We start from the raw sequence: 23,788 nt of genomic DNA on the forward strand, positions 1-23,788 counted from the left end.
TAAGATCGCACCATTCCTATCACATAATACAAATCATAATTTTTCAAAAACACAATGTAACAATGTAACTTGACAAAAATAGTTAACGCAAATTTTATTTAAATAAAAAATCTTGTAAAAAAATTACTTTAATGAGTAATGTAGGTAATTTTATTACTTTTTAAAAGTAATTTACTTTACACTGACTTAGGCTATCATACCAATTTGTATGTAGATACATAAATCAAATTAAGAGTTCTTATTTTAATAAGGAAACAGAAAAGCTACATAAAATAAAAATATACAATGATTTATGATGTTATTTTAATTGTTTAACAAATGTTTTTTTTTCTAGCATCGTATGGAATTTTTTGGAAAAAAACCAGAGCCAAAAAGGATTACGAATTTGAATATTTTTTTAAATAAAAAAGTCGGAAGTTTAATTAAAGAGAGGAATTCCCAGAAATCAGATTTAAAAGAAATTGAATCAAATAATGATGATGTAAAAAATAAAGATAATTTATGCATTATTTGTTTTTTTAACACAAGAAATGGAATTATAAACCATGGGAAAATTGGACACATTATAACTTGTTATTCTTGTGCAAAACGCTTATGGAGTACATCCAATAAATGTCCACTCTGTAACGTCAGAATTAAATGTGTGACAAAAATGATTGTCGTCTAATAAAAACAATTTTTTTTTTTGAATTTTGAATTTTGAATTATAATATTATGTACAATATTTATTCATATAGAGATAAGGTTAATCTTCTTAGATTTTGTATTTATTTTATTTTATACTGGTATAATATTTTTTGAATGTTGTTGATTTCTTTTGGATTTTAATAAATTTGAAAAAAAATATTACATTTTTCTAATGAAATGTTTCAATATACAAGAATAGTTGCTTTGTAATTAAGTGCTCATTATTATAGTATGTTATTGGCTGATTGAAGTAAATTTAAAAATAAAATACATTTTTTGTAAGTATTTTTTTTCATTCGACATACATAAACATTTAAAATGTATCATAAAAATAGTATGATTTATGAAATCATTGTAAGTATTTTAACTAGTGTTCACAAATATTTTTCAAAAATAATTTAGATAAATATGTTACAGGGATAATTGTTGAATTTGTATTAATTAGTACATTTATATGATTGTGTTACCAGTCTGAATTCTAAGGGGAGTCGCTTTCTCGCTAGTTTCTTAGTCTTATCATTGATTTTATAATATACAGATAAGCCATCACATAGGAGTTTTTGGTAACTGAAATTACCAGGTTTGCATTAAGCTCTATGTAAACGAATACAGTGGCTTACTCGCAACCAGTAATCAATAAAAAAAATCCACTAGGCAACTACTTGTTTTTAAATATTTAAAAATACAGTATAGGTTATAGGTACCTATTTTAAAATACCTAAATAAAAAATATAAACGATTATTTTTACAAAATATGATATATTGATATTCAGCAGTTTTTAATTATTAAATTTGATTATTTATTCAAGTAGGTACACAACGACATTGTCCCCACTCAGAATCGTTTATTTTGTATGCAATGACTTATCATTAAATTCATATTATCTAACTCATCCATTACAATGCCATACCTACTCGACATAACAATTGTACATCAAAGCGATACTTACTTGTCCACAAGGGCGTCCGCAGGGGGGGGGGCAAGTAGGGGCATCTGCCCCCCCTTGGCTTTTTCATGGGCCAATTTATCATAACCATTATGTAGTATAAAATATCATAAAATAAATATTATTTAAATTAAAAACATTTTTTGAAACGTTGAGAGCCACGGTCAACACATAGTCGACAAATGTTATGTGGATTTTTATGGGTGTATTAAACTATTAACTATTATATCATCGGTTTTCGATGCACGGTTTCGACTTTTATAATATGTGAATATTTATTATTTACTATGTTTAGTAGGATCTCGTGATTTCATTGGTATCATTATTTATTGATTATAAATACTAAAATACTACTCGTATTTAATACTATTTATAATCATTAATCAATGTTGGTATATTTGGATTTTGCGTAGCTATTTTTAGTGTGTATTAATTATTTTTTCCCGAATGACGATTGACGACGACGGCGACGGCGACGGCGACGCCGATGTCGAAGAACTCAGCGGTGCTATTTTTAATAATAATATAGATATATAATATTATTTCGACAAATGGAGTTGACCGTCGACGTCGCGGCTCAGTTTTAGCGTGGAAACTTCTTATAATATACCATATACGTCATATACGATATACCCATCATAAATATTGTGTCGCTCAGCATATTAACATCTACTCAGTTGATCTTTTATTACTTAATGTTATTTATGAGTATACTTGTGTCTTAGTGTGTAGTTTGATAATTGATAATGTTTAGTATTTTTAATATTAAAAAAAAGAGTAATAATAATTCTAAACAAGATGAAGAACAAAATCAAATCTGTAAGATATATAATGAAGATGGTGAACCAAGTGATGAATCAAGTAATAATATTTTTAATAGTTCTTTGGAGAAACAACCAATTACAGAATTGCCATCGAAACCAAAGACATCATTTTCATTAATGTCGTTTAATTCAAATTTATTGAATACTAGTAATTTAGTTAAGGATAGTTTTAGTAGGCTAGATATTGGAAACTTTGTTAATCTACCGTGTACCATAGTTATTGATGAAAAAACCAAACATGAACTATTAACCAATATCTGGACACCAGGAATTAAGTATAGTTTCAAGGAAGATAGTACGTCAGTTGCTCGGAGTTTTCGGCATGAATGGTTAAGTACATATTCACCATGGTTATCTTATTCTCAAAAAATGAAAGGTCCATTTTGTGTATTCTGTGTTCTATTTCATTCATCTAGTTGTCATGGTAATTCTTATAAACAAATTCAGTTTGTAAAAAAACCATGTATTAAGTATAAAGATTTTCACAAAAAAGCATGCGAACATAAAGTTTCTAAGACACACTTACAATGCACAGAAAATGCTGTTAATTTCATTAAGGTCTTTTCTAACAAAGCTATTACTGTTTTTGATAAAATTAACAGTTCTCATAAGTTACTGATTGATAATAATAGGAAAAAAATTGTGCCTATTATTTCAAGTATACTGTTTTGTGGCACTCAAGAAATTGCTTTGCGTGGAAAAACATCAAATGATGGAAATTTCAATTCTTTAATTAAGTTTAGAATTGAAAGTGGTGATAAAATTTTACAAAGTCATTTAGAATCAAGCCCCAAAAATTCCAAATATATTTCAGCTAGAGTTCAAAATGAAATAATTGATATTACAGGAAAAATAATCTTAAGCAGAATAACAAACTATTTAGTGAAATCACAATCATTTTTTTCTATTCTCGCTGATGAGACTGCTGATATTTCTGGTACAGAACAGTTATCTATAGGCATAAGATACATCTCATTTGAATCAGAAAACCCTGTAGTCAAAGAAGAATTTTTAGGTTTTGTTGCTTTAACAGATATGCATGCTAAAATTGTAGCAAAATCTATAATACATTTTTTGAGAAACTGTGGTCTTAATTTAAACAATTTAGTAGGACAAGGATACGATGGCTGTAGTGCTATGTCAGGTATTCATAATGGTGTCCAAGCAATTATTAAAAATGAATTTCCTAAAGCTGTATTTGTACATTGTTCATCACATAGACTAAATTTAGTAATAAATGATTTGAATAAACTTCAGCATGTTCAAAACTGTGCTGGAAGTATCAGGTCAATTATTAAATTTTTTAGGTTAAGTCCTAAAAGAAGAAAAAGAATAGAAAACATTCCTTTATTTTGTGAGACTAGATGGTCGGAAAAATATAAAACTATAAGAATTTTTAGCGAACATTTTATTGGGATAGTAGAACAATTAGAAATAATATCTATGGAAACAGGCGTTGATTCACAAACAAAAAGTCAAGCATTTCAGTTACATAGTGCAGCAACTAAATCAAATTTTATAGTGTGTTTATTTATAATGGCAACATTTTCTGCTCAACTAGAACCTATAACAAATGCATTACAAGCAGTACAGTTAGATTTATCTCAAGCTCGAAAATATATTAGTGAAATCATTGAAGTTTTTAACAACCTGGATGCGAATAATTATTTTCATGAGATTTTTAAAAAAGCTAAAAATGTTGCAAATGAGCTTGGAGAAGAAATTAAAATTCCTCGTATTGTTTCTAACCAAAAGCATCGTTCAAATCATCCAATAAATACTCCTGAAGATTATTTTAGAGTTTCCTTATACCAACCATATGTAGATTCCTTAATAATGCAATTAAAGCTAAGATTTTCTAATGAAAACAGTGCTGCTCATTCCTTATTAAATTTACATCCGAATAATATGAAAAAAATGCAGCATGATGAATTTAAAAACATGGTAGTAGAAATAAATAATTTTTATGCAATTGATAATTTGGTTGAGGAGTGTATGTTATGGTATAATGTGTGGAAAAATAGAAACACAAGTCAAAGTGAAATGAAAAACATAAGTTTCATAAGTCTATTAGATGAAGCAAATTTATATCCAGCAATTCATATTGTTCTAACTATTGCATTAACTCTACCAGTTACTACTTGTTCAGTAGAAAGAACTTTTAGTACATTGCGTAGAGTAAAAACTTGGACAAGAAATACTATTGGTGATAATCGACTTAATGGTTTATGCATGATGGCTGTCCATAAAGAGTTTGTCAAAAGTCATAAATTAGAATTGATTGAAGAAATTATAAATGAATTTGGTTTACTACCACGCAGAATGGAACTATTATTCAATGATTGAACAGTTATTATTTATAATTATTTGTTAATATTTGTATATTATTTTTTTCTGAGAACCCCAAGTTGTGTGAGGTAATACATAGAATGTATAATGTATATTGTATAATGTATATTAAGTTTGATCTGTATGATGATTGATGTTATTTTTTTTATATACCTAATAAATTATGTTATAAGCTTATAGAATATAAATATTTTATTTTAGAATATTAAAATTTAAAAGTTATAATAATTTATATAGCTTAATATGTATGAATACATATTTGTGTAATAATTTATTTTAGTCAAGGTTATTTACTATAATATTATTTATTTATATTATAGCTCTAAGCAGTATAAGCTATGTTTGTTTTTAATTTAAAAAAAAAAAAGTTATTTCCAAATGGTTTGATAATTGGTAGTTATTTATTTATTTTATAGAAGTTGGACACATTTAATTTTATAAGTAACCTAAAATTATCAAATCAGTGACTACATTTTATGTATATAAAAAAAATTTATTTGTTAATTTAAAGTTGTACATTAATTAATTAAAACTAATACTGTAAGATTCGCTTCTAACGTTCTAACTATACACATTATTAATAATTTAATTTTTGAGTTCCCTACTTATATGATGGAAAACACGCCAAAAACAATTAGGTACTTTATCACTAATCAGATAATAAAACAAAAATTAAAAATTAAAATACCTTGCCCCCCCCCCCTTGACAAATTCCTGCGGACGCCCTTGCTTGTCCACCTTATTATTCATTATTGTGTTTGACAGTTGTATCAAAAAACCACCAAACACGCGAGCACTAACTAGTTTAACACTATCCGACGTCTTAGCGATGAACTCACTTCATAATAAAATGCAGTCACAGAATGATATCAGTAAACAATCAACAGTTTCCTTTCGTTACCTCCACGCACGATTATAGGGAATCTTTTATCATCATAATCGTGCCTCCACAAAAACACGCCTATTGATAACAATATTACACAAAACAAGATTAGACATAATATGATAATATCATAATTCACACAAAGCACAAGACACAGATTTCGATACTATACTTACTTAAGTAGACAGAAGTCTGTTTTATATATTTTACATTGGGCTATTTTGTCGCCGTCATACAATTAATTAGGTATTATTAAAATTATTGATTGTGTTTTCTTTTTATTGTATTGATTATTTGATAACAACTATTAAATGTGCTTGTGAACGATAGTGCATTATGTTGTTTATTATCTATAGCGTATGATTTGAAATTTTAATAAGTGTAAAAATTACGGTAATGGTGAATTTTATATTCTAAGCTCAAAGCTTAACATTTTGAGCAGTATTTTATAATTCCACATCAAGTATAATTATTGGAATGCACTGCTGTAAGTATATATGTTCGATTATAGAGCGGGTAGTTCGTTGTTCAAGCTGTTTAATATATATTTTATTGATTTAAAACTAAATACGTCAAAGGATCAAAAAATTGTCAAAAATCTATATTGCTCTTCGAAGAAGTTTTTTTGAATTATTTAAATTTCTAATAAAATCAAAATCTGAGGCTAATCAATTACAGTAAAATCTAATTTACGGACATCTCTTTCGACAGATATTATTATAAATTCCTGGCCAAAAGATACATGTTCTATTGTATTTCAACCTGTCTATAGTTGTTGATCCTTTCTATCACAGACACAGACAGTAATATTTCTCTTAGATATCTTGATAACGAACACCTGTCTATAGTGGACACTTTTGTGGTCCTGTGACTGTCCTTTAGGTACAGGATTCACTGTACCTATTAATGTTTGTTGTTCAATAACATTTATATTTTTATCTACTAGATTTTAAAACTACACTTAATAATGTGATCACATTGGTGCAGGTTGTTCTGATTCTATTAACCAGTTGATTACATGAAACTTTTTTTATGGTTCTATATTTTTACGTAAACTTCAAATAAAATTAAAACAACATAACAAAATACATTTATAATAAGCAAAAAAAAAATTATTTATTTTATTTTAGATTTTACTTGACTGACTTGTAATTTGATTTTCATGATAATCCAAAATTGAAACCCATGTATGTAATTTTCCTGTTTTCAAAAAAGAGGCAAATTTTACTAAGATTTTTGAAGAATTTTGGAAGAATATTTTCAACTTTTTAAGAGAATATTAGCATCTTATTTTGGCTATTTTAAGATAATGTTATTTCTGCTTCTACTTATCATTATTCAATATTGTGTGTTAAAAATGATAAAATATTATGTTCTATGAGAGCATATGCAAATCATACATATTAACAACTGGAAATAACGTTACCTACCAAATACAATTTATTTAGTGTAAGATCCTTTAAAAATAATTATGCAACCCAAAAAAAGTATAAAAGTTTTATGGAAAAGATTATTAAAATAATAATAAGGAGGTACCTATAAATTTTAAATAAATAAAATTATGAAATTATAGGTATTAACATTATTTAATATTCAACTATTTAACTATCTATAACATTCAATTAAACAGTTATGTATTATAAATTGTATTATTGTCTGTTTATTTACAGTTGCAAGTTAATTATTCAAGTTGGATCTTTCAAGAATATTTAACAATGCTCCACAAAGTTATGAAATTTAATTTGAGCAAAATCTGTTTTATGCAAAATACTTATCAAACATGTTGTTATTGTGCAAGGTTTAATATAAAAAATGATATAGTAACATTTTTTCAACAAAATTTAGGTATTTATTTTATAACATATTTACAGTAACAGTGTAAACTTGTTGTCTTCGGGTTAAAACAGGAGTTGGCAATAGGCAGCCCGCGTTCTGGATGCTAACTGTGGTTTTGTACTTAATGGACCATCAAAACATTTTACTTAAATACTCATTTTTTTCTTTATTTTTCTATGTGGAGACCCAAAAATAACTTACTAAGGAAAAAAAAATATGTTTTTTGGGCCTAAATATTATTTTTCACATCATTCAGACACCCTTTAAGAACTTATTGCCGACTCCTGGGTGAGAACAATTAGTATGTTATCTTTGTCAAACTAAGGGATAATGTACAAAAATGTTTGTCCAACAGTTCCAATTTTGTATTGTGTGTTATTTGTGTTTAATTTTTAAGTTAGTTATGAGCATGAACAATTTTTAATATTTGAAAATGCTCTTAAAAATTAAAATCACTTAAAATTAAAATATTGTAAAAAACCAATTAAGTGGTAGGTATTTAAAAAAAATGTGTGTTATTGGTTTATTTTTAAATATAATTTACTGATTAAGATATTAACTATGAATATTGTTTTAATTTTTAGGTTTACCTGAAAATGAAGTTCAGAGAATTTTTAAAAAGTATCCATCGTTTTACAATGATACATATTCTACGCTCTCGGATAACTTTTCATTATTGATGGTATATTTATTAATAGAAAACATAATATATTTGAATTATTTTTTTAAGAGATTTTTACTTATATAATATATTCAGTAATTAGTTAGCCATATAGATTTGGCATTGGTCATACTATTATATAAAGTAAATAATACAATAATTCATAAAAAATTGATTTAAGAAGTAAATAAATTTGTTTTTGATTAAAAATGTGTAAGGTACTTCACAATTTTTTATAAAATTGAATATTCATAGATAAGTTTTAATTGTATTATTTTTGTGAATATTTATTTATCCACTCATTATTACTTTCAATATCCCAAATTCAGTAAATATTTTGTCATGATGATTCACTACTTTGTGTAACTTGTTTTAGAGTTTCGGGTTTTCCAAAGATGATATTCTCAAAAAAATTCAAATATTAACACTTCATTCAATCACAATTAAAAATTATGCTATGCTTTTAGAAGAAGGAGGTTTTGTTAAAAATAAAATTGATTCCAAAGCAATATTAAGGTACTTTACCATGTTTATGCACTTTTAATTGTACACAATAGACATAGTTATTTATTTTTGATAATTTGTTTTGTAAATTTATCACACATTTTTAAAATGTTGATGGCTACATTTTTACGTTGTAAAATTATGTTTACCCTATTCCTATTTCATCTTACTTCATAAATAATTTATGTATATAATGTCTTAAGAGATTAATAAAAATTGTACAACTTCACTAATTTATTACTTGAAAGAAAAATGATTAGTTACTGGTTCAGCATTAAATACAATATGTATATTAAGAAATATAATTTTTTTTTTTGTTATAGGTTTAAATTTATATCAAAAAAGTCCATTCAATCATTAAAAAATGAAAACTTCATCCAGAAACATATTGATGTTGGACATCATATATTGTCGTATATTCAATTTCCAATTGAATTATATCCAAAAAATTGTGATGAGTCTCTTTCGTGGAACCAAGTTCAGAAAAATATATTCAAATTATATGTTGGATGGAAAATTAAAATGGATGTGGAAAATATAAAATATGCACAAACCATTTACCATAGACTATATAATAAAAGTTACAGACTTATGGATAGAAGTATTGATATTTTACTTAAAGAACTTAATTTTACTGAAGAAAAGGTAGAGATTTAATTTTTTTTACTACTTAAAATTTCATAATAAATGTTTTCATTTTTAACAGATCAGAAGACATTCTTATTTAATACACAGTGATCCTGATAACACACAAGCAATTTTAAATAATTTTAAAAATCTTTGTGGTATGGATGTAAAATTCATTTTAAGTAAGCATCCAAAAATAATTCTTACTCCATGGAAAACAATAAGACAGATTAAAAAACATTTTGAGGTACTTGAAATTTATGTATTCTGGTACAGTGATTTAGTACTTAAGTAAAGAGAATGGCATATCTACATGTGTTTTTGGCATCATACGCTTGGCATACTAAAATATACGTTCATATAAATTCCAATTCTGTGTGGTTAGCTTAAATATTTAAGTGAATTGACTTATCATCAAACTTATTACTAGCATTATCAGTGTTCATTTGTCAGATCTTAACAAATATTTTAATTTATCAATGAAATATGAACAAAGCTCGAATTTCAATGAAATTGCATTTTTTTTTTTAAATGTTTGGCAATATGCTTTTCAAGATCCAAAATGTGTACCAAGTATACATTGCTAACAACAAACTTTGTTTTTATTCTTTGATGTTTTTGACTTTTAAGTGCATTTGAACCTTTTTTAGAGCATTATTTATTTATTTTTATAATTTTTAAACCTATTTCTAATAACATTACAAGAAAAAAAATATAGTTTTTTTTATAGATGCCAATCATAAATGTCATAAATACATTTTTTTGAAAGAAAATTTAAAATCTGAGCCCTAGTTATGAAGTGTAAAATTTAAAAATGCTTATAATTTACTTAAAATTTAAAATATTGTAAAAAAACTATTGAGAGTATACTTGTTTGAATATTTAAGTTTGATATTATTTCAATTCACTGAAATGCAAACCACAGAAAATTTTAACCGCTGGACGTACATTTTGGTATAGTATGCGTTAGTAAGACGCATACAGCTAACTTCCTCTTAAGTATTGTATCATGTTTACAATATTAAATGAATAATTTACATGACATGTAAATGCACTAATATATTAGTATGTTGTGATGAGAATAGTCTAAAGAAATATTAAGCTATGCTGTCTAAGAATTTAAAAATAAATTAATAATTTATTGTTTGGTTTAATAAATAATGTATTCTTTAAAAGCCTGGAAACCAACATAACATTTAGAAAATAAAAATAGTATTAAAACAAATCATAGCATACACATTTTTTTTAGTCATGAATTTAAGATCACCATGTTCTCTTTTAATATACAATGATTTTGTTACAAAGTAGATAAAGTATTATGACTAGGACCTGGAAGTTTATGCACTAAAAACTAACGAAATATGTGTGCACTCATGCACTTAAAAATCCTGATGTATGCGCTTTAATATGCCCTTATTTTTTTTTTTTTAACTTATAAATATGAGGAAAAAAATTATTAGTTATGAATTTATGAGATACTACTCACAATTTATATTTCAATTTCTTTGACTAGTAATTAAGAACATTATTTTATTAATTAATAACATTTTTAAACATTACAATACACAAACGATTTTGATAAATTCTCAAATTTGAATTTGTTATCTGCCAACATATTTTTGTACACCGAAAAGCTCTGCTCCACATTAACCGAAGAAATTGGTGCGTATTTAAAATATAGTAAACTATCACAAGAAAAATCTTCAGGTAAATTATCCATTGTCATTTCTTCTCCCAACATAATTTTTGAAATTTTGGATACCTAGTGTTTTAAAGCCCAGATTCTTTTCAATAACTTGTTCAAATTTAACTAAAGTATCGTTATCTAAATGAAAAATATTAAAACTTTTCTTAAAATAAACATATTGTCCATCAGCCGTTAGGGTCGGTCGTAGGGTTATAATAGGTCTTTTAGATGTAATTTATTTTGTCAATTACATAATATTTGACTCAAATATGCAGTTAATAACAAAAAAATTGTAAAATATGCTAATACATAAAAAAAAAACAAAATATGCAATTATATGCAAAATAAAATGTTATATTTGGATTTGTAAAAGTATAATTCAAACTTGTAGCTGATCTAGCAATTTTTTAGTCCATTCAGTAAAAACATGCAAATGCATGAACTTTCGGGCCCTAATTATAACTATTATAATATTTTTTTCTTACAGGATTTTGGAATTCCAGAGTCTTCATTGGCTAAAGCACCAGAAATCTATACATTAGGAAGTAACACTATTTATGAAAGATTATGTAAATTAAAAGAAACACCAGAGCTGGCATCATTTATTAACAATCCACAAGTTGCAAGACTCATTTACTACTATACAAAAGTAAATACACGTTTGACATACTTAAAAAGTAAAAACTGTGTCTCATTAAATTTATTGGTTACGAACAATTTTTCATTTAACAGGTTATTACATTTATCTTTATTTTTTATATAATTTTCTAGAATTATAATATTTGATAATATATAGTTGAATTTATTTCGTTATGTTTTACAGATTTAATTGCAACGGTAATGATAAAGGGAAAACCAATGATATAATGATATATTTGACAAAAGAATTGGGAGAAGACAAAAAAAAGTTACGTACATTATTAGAACGTCATCCTTATTGGCAGTATATTTCTTTGTTAACAATACGAAAAACGTATGAGTTTCTTAAAATTAATCATTTCACCAAGGACCAGTTATGTCATTGCTCACAGATTTTATTGTATCCAGTGTAATTATAACTGTTTGAAAAAGTATATTATTGTTTTTAAAATATATTTGTTGGATTTTTAGGGATAAAATTAAAGATACATTGGTGTCCACTCAAAACATGAAGAATGTCTCCTATCTACGAGATGTGTCTGGATCTATCAAATCTGAATATTTATTGCCACTCGTACTGTATAACTTAGAAAAGGATTATCATTTCTCAGGCGACGGTGTTTGGAATACAAATGAACAAACTAAAAAAATACCATTGTCAGATTCTCCTAAAGTCACGCTTGAGGATACAGAAGAATTAGACCATGAACCATCAACACAATTACTTGGATAGATTTTACAGTTAATTTAAAATGTATTCATAGTAATCAAGTTACATAATAACTAATAAATAAGATAGCATGACAAATTTCCAACATACAATGTGTTTACATATATTTTTATATTTTTGTAACATTAATTAGTTGAAAGTCACAGCACTTAATGACGATTCATAAATTAGATAATATCCTTGATCTTACATTCAACCTATTTATTCATATTGTCATTTCCAGATACAAGTTTGAAATATAAGTATACCTAAATGCATAACATATTTAATCTGGTATTTAGGAATTTCTTTTCATCATACACTTTAAAATTAATTTTTGATTCAGCTGGTATCCCACATGGCAAAATATTGCATCATTAAAAATTATATTTATTTTAGACAAATAACCTAAGTTATTTAATTTTGTTAAAGTAATAAACTAAATCATATAAATATTCTGATTACAGCTGTGATATGGTTAATTGTATCTTTCTCACAAAAACTTACGTGTACATTGATATACACAAGAGCATTTCAATCAATATTATTATGACTATTTTTAAGTCACTCAAAATTATTTTATTAAAGTTTATATAGCTGAACAATTCTATAGGTTTAAGATTGGATTTATTTCATTAGTGAAAGTGTAAATTAATTAGTTAAAAATTTAACTCAAGGTATAAAAAGGGGCAAGTGGATAACACTCGGCTGTACATAAGATGCCTAGAGTAATGCCACTGTAATGGATGTGTTAAATTTGAATTCAATGGTGTAAAATCATTGAACAGGTAAAACAATTCTGAGTGAAAAAGACCTTCCAGCCTTTCTAACTAAGTATATTAATTTATGATATATTTGTAATAATGTAATTTTTTTACTATTAGGTATTTGTAACACATTTGGTTAAGTTTGTTTTTCCCAAAAAGTTGCATTTGAAAATGTCATTATGTGTATAAAATAATTTAATTCAAAAGTTTCAAATACCCAGAAATAATATTTTTTAACTACAAGAAAACCAAAATCTTTATTCTGTGTTTAATTATTTAATTTTGTCCAAATTTTAACTTAGAATGTCTTTAAAAAAAAACAAACTGTGCTTATACATTTATTTTAGAGTTTTTGGTTTCAGTATTTCATTCCTTAGTTATACAAATAAATTGATCATCAGTCTTATAAATTTTAAACTACAAAATAATTTGCGAATTTTCAATTTCATAAATTTTGTCAAGATTTGAACTTTAAGATATGCTTATGAAAAAAATTGTGCCATTAAATTTTTAGTATTTTTAAAGTGCTATTGTAACTGTGTGAGAAATCTTATATTAAATTATTATGCTTTTTGAGCCAACAACTGATAAAATATTCTAAATATTTTGAACATTTTGACAAGCATAGAAAATGATAAAATTAACATTTAGTGCACATTTAAAGTATCTAGTTATTTGTTTATGAATTAAAACAAAATAGGAACATTTTTTCATAAGAAATTGAGTGAATTTCTAATGTCTTCAAAATTTGAACTTCAGTTGCTTATGTCTTATATGTTCATACTTGAGAATTATTAAGAATTATGAATTTATGATTGATAAGAATAAAATAATATGAATTACTATTTATGCATTACATTTTAAGATCTTAAAAAACAATTTAAAAAAAACTTAGAATTTGAATAGATATTATTTTTAATAGTCTTAATTTAAGTTTTTTTTATTAAAAAACTAATTCTGTTTATGGTAACTTTGATTACCTACTAACTATATGGTATACTATGCTGAACTATGTTTAGAATATAACTTACCTGCTAAAAGTTCAATACCTACATCATTTTATCATTCTACAAAATACCTATATAAAGTTATAACAAATTCTTAAAATATAGTAATTTAGTTCATAATTTGAATAAGTTCTTATTTATCTATTCACCAATGCCCAATAAAAACAAAACTCTTTTAACTGTGATGTGAGAAGAAGTTCATAATAAGAAAACACAATTTTATAATAAAAGTTACAATATTATCAAGTGCATAGGTATTTAAAATAAGAATGAATATTAATAGGTACATATTTTGAGTGATAAATTATAAAAATGAATATCATAAATATAATATAGTATATTAGGTAGGTAGGTACTAAAGGATGATAAATTAATTTTAGAGCATCAGCAATTGTAATTGTATACATACAATAGAAAAAACCAATTACAATTTGTCCTAATTTTAGAAACAATAGTGCCAATTGAATTATTATTCATAAGTTCCTAGATTTTAGAAGTATCCATAATTTCTTGATAGGTACCAATTAACTAATTTACACATTTTATAACACATGGTACCTACTACCTACATATTTGTAGCATAAATGCAAAATACATTTAAAATATTATCATTACAGATATTGATAGGTACCTAATAACTAATGAGGCACGTATAATTACAATCTTGGCTCAAAAGATAGATATGCATTTCAAAAAATAATCGATATTTGATGGTAACAAATAACAATATTACAGTAGTGGATTTTGCAGCCTGGAATTCGGGAGTTTTCGGCTCCTCCTTCAAATAACTGTTGTCAAATAGGTACTATTTTATGTGAGAAATGATAAAAAAAATTATGATAAAATATACTTTTTAATCTAGGAAATTATTCAATTTCCACACATTTAAGTTGTTGCTTTTAAAGCTTCTTCTAAATTAGTTTCGCATTTTTTCCACACCAATAATTAGCATGAAATTATCATGTATTAGAGTGATCTACTGACCTATGTTTCAAAAATAACACTAAAAACCATAATTTTTAAATAAACTATCGGAAAATGAGCCAGATAACCTATTCTCAATCAGCTATTAAGCAGCTCCCCAGGCCTCGAAGCTTTAATTTTCACGACTGTAGCATTTTACACAGTCTCATGTCTTTTGAACTTATACCTACCTTTCTTCAAATAATTTTTGTCCCCGCACTGTGTCTGAACGATGCATTGAGCACGGTTATGCGCGGACTGTGCAAGTCTGCATTACAATTTGGTACCTACTCGGGTGAAGACTGCACACCACGATGCAGAGATGATTTAGGTAGGTAGGTCTTCTCAATTCTCTACATCCTGGTGCATGCCTATGTTGTAGACGACTGTGATAGTACCATACCACTATACCAGATATAGGTACCACTGTACCAGAATAAATTATACGAAAATGTAATAAAATACTAAATTATAAAGGAAACAACTTCAGAATATTGGAATAACCAATACACTAGATTTAATTATTTCTCAATGTAGCACGGGAATGCATTTCACTTCTTTGCCCGATATTTAAGTTGCACACTGTCACAGGTAACTAGGTACTAATATATTGGTTTTACAAAATAGTCACCTAGCTGAATATCCAGGCTTCGCCGGAGTGCAGTTTTTATTTGTGTGCAAATCCTGTACATTATGTAATATACGTTTATCTCGGTGTGAGTATATCTCAGTTATAACCTAACCTACCTCGGCTCACGGAAAAATTGGCGTCAGTTTGCCCTGTAAAAAGGCTGTTTGTGCAGAATTCAGACATGCTAATATCAACAATGAGTGTAGAGAGGTTTGACATTCATGACAAATGTATTAACAACTAAATTTATTGATAAGTTATTAATGAATTTGGTTTAAAAAAAAGAAATATGAAATTTTTATTTCAGAATACTAAACAGCAGGTTTTATTATTGTAAATTGTAATCTGATAATATAATTTATCTTTGTCAAAATATCAAATTTGTTATTCAAACAATTATAATTTATTGAATTATTGATATTAAAGATTTGTAAAATATTAATATACTTCATATATTCATATGTATATACATGTAAATATAATCATTTATATTATTCGTTTACTCAAATGTATAATGTAGCATAATACATGAGGTACCTATAGTTATATAGAGTACCTAATATTAAATATACCTACTTATATTAAATACCTACCCAACATATTATACAGTATTAGTATAGTAAGTACCTACCATTAATATTGTAATAACTAAGTTATTACATTTTATTATCATTGGAAAAAAAGAAGTTGGTACCCACCTGGTTATCACCACACTACTTATTGAGTATGATATAAAATCTAAATAGGTACCTACCTACTTGAAAATAAGGTCATTCAGTATACTTAAAAATTCAAAAATTTTTAATTTTAATTCATTATTAAAAAAAAAAATGGGGATGAGCATGCTTGGTGAATCACCATGAAGGTATAATATATTATTCATTATAATTATACTTATTATACTTATTAACAGTACCTAGTATGATTTAATTAGATGTTTAAGCATTACCAAGGTGATTTTGAGGCCCTAAATATTATTTGAATTATAAAATGTAGGTACCGCAACTAGGTATTTATTATTGAATTCAAATTATAAAATATATTGTAACATATCTATTCGCTGTAGAAGTTTCTACTATCTAGTATAATAAAATAGCATATGGTACCTACCTTCAATGACAAGGTTAACTCAAAACTCACTGTACAGCAGAGGAACTACTCAATTTTTTTTTAAATAATTTTAAAAAAATATAGAGGAATCAGTATATTTAGTGGGTAGTAAATATTTAAAGTTGCAAACAAATAAGTAATAACTAATAACCATGTAAAATAATCTTATCTTTATAGATATATAAATTGTAAAAATAATAAAAAGGATATTACACAGATTTTCAATGTAGGCACACAAGTAGTTTAAGTATCTACATATTAATATGATCTATAGAGTTACAAATTAATTTATTAAATGTAGCAATAATCATTAACACCAGTCACGGTCTAGTCAGGATTGTTATGGTTTTAGTTGTTGGGTGTGTATGCATAGTTTTCCAGCGGACTATAAAATATAATACGATTTTAAAGTTACCTATCTTGAGTGCACTTTATCTATTTAGGTACTAAATACTAATATATAAAATATATGTTTTAGTTGAAGAATTGAATTAACTACTGGACTACTTTGAAAATGAAGATATATCTTATGTGCGATACTGAAGTCAGAAAAGAGCCTCTACATAACTATAGTAAATAAAACTATACATTGAAGTCACAACTGAATCTCTGTCATTCACATGACTAAAAATAAACTTTATTTCCTCTTGAACTAGCTCAACAGCCAAAGCCAATAATGAATATAGGACAGCTGTACAAGATACAAATATTCAGTGATCCTCAATATCAATATGATATCACTTATTCGCTTGGTAATACGATGGAACACAATTGACAATACCAATAACTCTGATAAATTAAATATTTAGTTAAAGTTTTAATTACCGCAGTAAACATGGTAGATTTAAAGACAAAAATGTATTCTAGATTATACTAGACTATACTAAACAAATTATATGAGTACAGTTATTTGTGAATATTTATATCAAACCAATTCAAGGATGTATTATAGGGATTGAATAAATAATGTGATAAGTATTACCTAATAGTATAATAATCTATATTTTTATTATTATGTACATATTGAAATAATATGTAAAAAATAATGTGGTTATTAATACTTATTATAATGTATTGTATATTGGCCTACTTTTTTTGCTGAATAAAATAAAATGAATGCAATATTAAACATGGCTTACCACGAAGAGTATCAAAATAAAACCAGTATTTCGGTACCAATTCTTAAAATTATTATGCCTATTAAACTCCAAGTTTATAAGCTCATTTCTCATGACATCTTGCATACAATTAAAGATAGCTACTATTAAAAACATGTAAAAATAAAAACATCATAAGAATAAGAATATCCAAGTATTCCAGTGGCATAATTTTTTTTTTTTGGGAGGGGGAAGGGTGGCTATATGGACTTTTGCCCCTGTCTGATTTTAAAAACAGTCAGATAGGCCATGTCAACTCGGTTGTTTTCGTTTAACCATTATATTTTATTAACTCAAGAAACATGCATATTATTTTTATATTTTCAGAAAATATTGTATAGAATATTAAGAAATTAATGTCTTTGAATTTTAAAATTTAATTTTTAATTTTTTTAAAAAAGGAACAGGCGGTTTGTCTAAAAACAGAAGTCCCAAAAAAATTAAGTTAGTATAAATCACTCAAGAATCTCAAACAATTTCTAATATATTTAAACAATAGACAAAATTTGAACTAGTTAATATGCAATAAAAAAAAACCATATATGTAACCAATATTAGTTTACAGAGTTTTAATTTGTATGTACAATTACTGTTATTATAAGATATCAACAATGATGTTGTTACTTAGTTAATAAAAAGGGTTGTAACGATTAAAGTAAATAATACTTAAATTATAAAATATAATATGAGTTGAGAATGGTAATTTGGTAAAAATGTAAGTGGATATTATGGCATTGTGATTGAAAGCATTTTTTTTCTTAAGTTCCCCACCCATTAAGGCTGGTCAAAACTTTTGCCCCCTCTAATGAAAACTCAAATGATGCCACTGTTTGAATCATTATTGCCTAAAATTGAAAATGTATTTGGTTATAAACATACTAAAACTATACATAATGTAAACAAAAACATTAATATATACATTTAAAAAAAAATAAATATAAGAACTGGTTATCACTTTTAATAACAATTAAATAAATAACTAATTACTCAATTAATGAATGGGTCACTATCACATTTTTTAGTAAAAGAAAAAAACAAAAAAATTAAAATAAATTTGTAGCGAATCAAGCTAAACAAACTGCAAAGAAAAAGCTTATAGATACATTTAAGGGTAATTAATTTCAATGTAAAGTCGTGTGTATGTTTTGTTTTAAGGAATAGAAAAATGAAGGTAGTACCCAGCTTTAGAATTGGTACTAGAAAACAGCTGATGAAAAATTATGAACTTAAATGTTTCGTGTGCATGGAAATAAATGAAATTTGTACCGTCTACTGGGGTATAATTGACACATTTTTCATACCTTTTACACTATGTGGCCAACATTAGGCAATTTTTATAATTTTCTTTTTTGATAGCCAATTAAGTTAACAAAAAATAAATATTGCATGAAGAATTAAAATAAGTGATAAACACTCATATAGTTTAAAATTATAAAGAATTTTTGAATATATAACATATTTAAAAAAAATATATTAGATTTTTATTTCTTACAAATTTATAATAATAATGTTAATGAACAAAAATGTTATTTTGGATACTATGAAAATTCAAAATTAAGCTAATAGAGAACATTAAAAAAATTTTAAAATTAAGCTAAACAAAGCATCAAAATAGTAATTTAAAATTAACTCAACATTTAAATTATTAACTCGTATCAGTCCAACCTTGGTTATATTATTTATTAATTCAAAATTAACGATTTTCCTTTTTTAAGTCTTAATACAGACTTTTTACAGATTTCATCAATCATAATATGTTCCATCGTTTAATACTCGATGCTCAAATATTAAGTATAAATAATTAAAGTAAAATAAAAAAGTTAAAATAATTGCGTACGGCGATAAGTTAGTTTCCCCAAATTTGTTGACCGGACACCACAAAGCATTTTGTGTGTAACGTTTTTCGAAGCGTGAATCGACAATAACTGTGAAACGCGATTTTCGCCGTCATTACAGGATCGATGCACACACTACTCGGAGTATACCTACGTCGATGGTACTACAAGCAGTTTGAAGAAACATTGTGTTTGTGCAAAGGAAAAAGTACAAGCCGACCTAGTGTATCCGATGATTAAGTGGAACGACTAGATGTTATTCGTATAACCAAAGGGTTCACATAGAACATTGATAGGTACAGTTAATTAAACTTGACATATTTTTCTTTTATCTAATGTATACCATTTTGTTCTAAACCTAAAAAATAAAATTATATGAGCATCTGAAATCGAATGAATCATTTTGAATAACCCTGTATGCTGTAAATGTTTTATATTAAAACAATTTATATGTGCATAATCTATTATAAATATTATTTATTTTTCATTGTTCTAATCACATAGTCAAATCTTTTGTTTTATGTGTTCTGGTTTTTCACTGATTTCATATCACTGTTTATTCCTAAATTATAATTCTGCTGAAATCATATAAATCTATGGTTAATTTATATTTTTAGTACAATATAATATTAATTTAGAACTTTTACCCTTGAACATGACATATTGACATATTGTATTAAACAAATTTAAAAATGAATTTTATTTGTATTTTTTTTACAATGTAGTTTGACTTACTCTTAATGTTAACACATTTTTTATATTTAATTTAAAAAAAAATATCTAAAAATATTTGGTGAATATTTTCATTAAAATATTTAACTGGCTAATTGTCAAAAGTATATCTGTTTAACTTGTGATAAATTGAATGGGGAAAAAGATGTATACATTATAAATTAGTGATAAATGGCTCAAAGAATATATCAAGAAGTCTTGAAAAGTTGGTGCAATTGACAAACATTAATTTTATTGTTAATATGCATGCAACATGTAGCATTTATTCAACAAACAATATTTTTTTACTATTTAAGGCATTAAAGTTTTTATGTATGTTTTATACTTAGCTGCAGTATTATCTGCTATCAAAGCGAATGCATAACTATATTTGAAGTGAAAACTTCTTTAGGCGCATTTAGCACTTTTTTGGGGTACTGAATTAAACTGAGCCGTCACGCTCGGTTATGTAACATTCATTCGAGCGAAGTCGGCTCGAGTCAATGAAGCATGAGAGGAACAGTTAGCAGAACAAGAGAGAAAGATAGTCGAAGCGTCACTGCCATACTCGCTCAGCAGAATTGGTTAGAGTTAGCTTGTGTTGGTTAGGATGTGTGTGTGTATTTCTACATTATTATAATTAAGTACATTGTAAAAGTTATTAATTTATCAATATAGAACTCAAAAATACTTGTATTTCGTGTTATTAATTTCGCCTTGTTGAAGTTTTCACTTCTGTCTTGAAAATGACAATTTTTTTTATTGGCAACAGTCCATCTTTCCAAAAGCAGTTTTTTTTGTTTGTTGTAATTAGCTTTCAATTTTGTCCTTTTTGAACCAGAAACTTCAGAATGCAATGGTTCCACTGTACGGGAAAGATTTTTTTTCATTTTCCCAAAATTCATTCTTGAATTGCTCCTAATAAAAGTTTTATTTTAGATCATATACAATATGTAGTAGGTAAAATGTAAATTACATTAAAACAAATTAATTGAATGCCACATTGTCGCTATGTATATTGTTAGGCTTAATATTGTAGTGAGTTTACCTAGTGTCATAATTATTGTTATAATATAACTAATATGACTAGAAAAGTTAAAATATTGTTAACAAGCCACCATACAACCATTACTGGTGTCCAATAATATTCTTGAATTTAAGATAGATTATACATTCATTCACTTTAATATTAATACACAATTTGTTCTGCAGAATGCAAATTTGCCATGCTTCATGCTTGTAAACACTATCTTATTATACCTACAATTTATTTATTATTAACCATAATAAAGAACACACCTTATAGGTAATTCCTGTAGGTATCTAGATAGATAAAAAACAATTAGATGACAATCATTTTCAATTTTAATGATATCATCAAAACCACTAATACAGCTAAATGCAAATACAAAATCTAAAAAAATTTTATTTAGTAATCACTTATAATATTAATTTACTAAAAAGTGAATTTAAATAACAAACATACTTATTTGACAATTCTTAAACATTATCTCTATCAACCAAATCGTTAGAAGATACCTGTTGGCATGGGCGCCCATAGGTAACATTTTAGGGGGGGGGGGGNATAAAATACAATTACAATGATAATACGTGTTTTTTTCTGTCTGTCATCATTTTTAGAAAAGTAAAAGTATTCAGACTTTCTACTTCAGTATATTTTTGGGCGCCCATAGGTAACATTTTAGGGGGGGTCAAAATAAAAAATTTTGGTAATAAGATAATATTGTGGTAATATTTATTGAGCTACAAGTTCATAATATTTTTTTCCAGGGGGGGGGAAGTGCCCTGTCTTGCCCCCCTCCCCCCAATGAGCGCTCATGCCTGTTCCTGTTGGTTACTGTTGTCTACATAATCATTTAGGTTTTCCACATTATCAGTTGCATCTCCAGACAATCTTAAGGATAAAGATGATCAATGAACAAAAAAAAATTATTTATAATTTATATAAAGATTCTAGCAGATTCTAGCGATTTTAATTCATGATAAAATGTTTAATAGTTTATATGCAAACACTAAATAAAAGAATTTAAAGATTGGTTTGATAGAATTTTTTTTAAATCAAATTAAATTATATCAAAATTCATTCACTTTAATACTAACTTTGAGTTAATCAATTGTAATTTGAAAATTTGTGTGCATCCATTTGATAGTCAAAATAATAGTACCATTTTAGAAAATTCTAATTGTATTAAATATGTGGGCCTTACCTTAAACTGTAATTTAAAATGGAATTATCATATTGATAATTTAACAAATATTGTACTTACATTTTTATATTTTTCATGATGTGTGTAATATATTTAATATTAATATGAAGCCAATGTTATATTTATCTTAAGTTCAGTTAGTTATTAATTATGTTATAGTCTTTTGGGGACAAGCATATCATTCTCATATAATTTCTTTAAAAATTACTTTGACAAGTGTAATTAAATTTATTTTTAAGATACCTAAGTGTATAAGTAATAATTTTATTTATAACCCGTTAAATTTACTTAGTATTAAAAATATACATTATAATAATGTTCTAATTACCTTTTATAAATTTAATAATAATAATATTAATCATGTCACTCACAACTATAGTAACCATTACAAAGAAAATATTAGTATTAATGTTTCTATCTTTTATAAACAATTTGGTGTAAAAAACTCTTTATCTATTGCAATTGAACTACCTATGTAAAATTCTAAAAACTAATTTAAATAATGTCCATAATGTAATTTCACTTAAGTTATTCTTAAATAATGTCTATTTTACTGATAAATATGTATAATTGTGTCAACTGTTGTAAATCTGTTTAGATACATCACTACTCAATTTTTAATTCCTCAACACAAGCTATGCTTATAAGGGAGTCGCAAATCTTTTATTGTTTTTAAAAATATTCTATTTATGTTCTGCTTTTCATTTGCTAAAATAAATATTATTATTTTTATTATTATATAAAGTATATACCTAAACCTAGTTTACTTATACTTTAACCGCAAAAAAAAACATTAAATATTAATTTCAAAGGGCCTACAGCTAATAAGAATAATAAATAATGTTTAATTAATATTTATACTGTAAATAGTATATTGTATATAATATGTCTACATTTAAGTAAGTACATATGTATATAACATAATTGACAACTATGAACATATTGGTAAAAATTTCAAAACTAATAACAAACATTCAATATATTATATTATTTAAGAGTATAATAAATGTATAATAGTTACCCATA

The 23,788-nt window shown here is 25.9% G+C and overlaps 3 protein-coding genes across 6 annotated transcripts in view; all 3 read left to right on the top strand.

The window, feature by feature from the left end:
* The window catches only part of LOC111042829 (protein Mdm4-like), a 2,981-nt gene extending 2,314 nt beyond the window's left edge, over window positions 1–667 (top strand). The window contains exon 4 of the mRNA XM_022327528.1: window positions 335–667. Within this exon, the coding sequence (XP_022183220.1) occupies window positions 335–667 (333 nt within the window). The remainder of the gene's footprint in view (window positions 1–334) is intronic.
* Window positions 668–2,020: 1,353 nt separating this feature from the next.
* Window positions 2,021–4,804, top strand: LOC111042819 (52 kDa repressor of the inhibitor of the protein kinase-like). Its single transcript, XM_022327515.1, has 3 exons — window positions 2,021–2,026; window positions 2,411–4,279; window positions 4,451–4,804. Exons 1-3 carry the CDS (start codon window positions 2,021–2,023, stop codon window positions 4,802–4,804), a joined length of 2,229 nt encoding a protein of 742 aa, XP_022183207.1.
* Window positions 4,805–5,808: 1,004 nt separating this feature from the next.
* On the top strand, window positions 5,809–12,563 carry LOC111042828 (transcription termination factor 5, mitochondrial). Of its 4 annotated transcripts, none has more exons than XM_022327525.1 (9): window positions 5,809–5,936; window positions 7,361–7,535; window positions 8,111–8,208; window positions 8,564–8,703; window positions 9,015–9,336; window positions 9,398–9,565; window positions 11,493–11,737; window positions 11,829–12,053; window positions 12,116–12,563. In XM_022327525.1, exons 2-9 carry the CDS (start codon window positions 7,406–7,408, stop codon window positions 12,375–12,377), a joined length of 1,590 nt encoding a protein of 529 aa, XP_022183217.1. In that variant the 5' UTR covers window positions 5,809–5,936; window positions 7,361–7,405; the 3' UTR covers window positions 12,378–12,563. The 4 variants fall into 4 exon arrangements, with proteins under 4 accessions (XP_022183217.1, XP_022183216.1, XP_022183218.1 ...); XM_022327524.1 differs by having other exon boundaries at window positions 5,811–6,177; XM_022327526.1 differs by lacking the exon at window positions 7,361–7,535 and having other exon boundaries at window positions 5,811–6,177.
* The last annotated feature ends 11,225 nt before the right edge of the window (window positions 12,564–23,788 follow it).

Source organism: Myzus persicae, unplaced genomic scaffold (genome assembly GCF_001856785.1).
Source record: "Myzus persicae strain clone G006 unplaced genomic scaffold, MPER_G0061.0, whole genome shotgun sequence".
NCBI lineage: Eukaryota > Metazoa > Arthropoda > Insecta > Hemiptera > Aphididae > Myzus > Myzus persicae.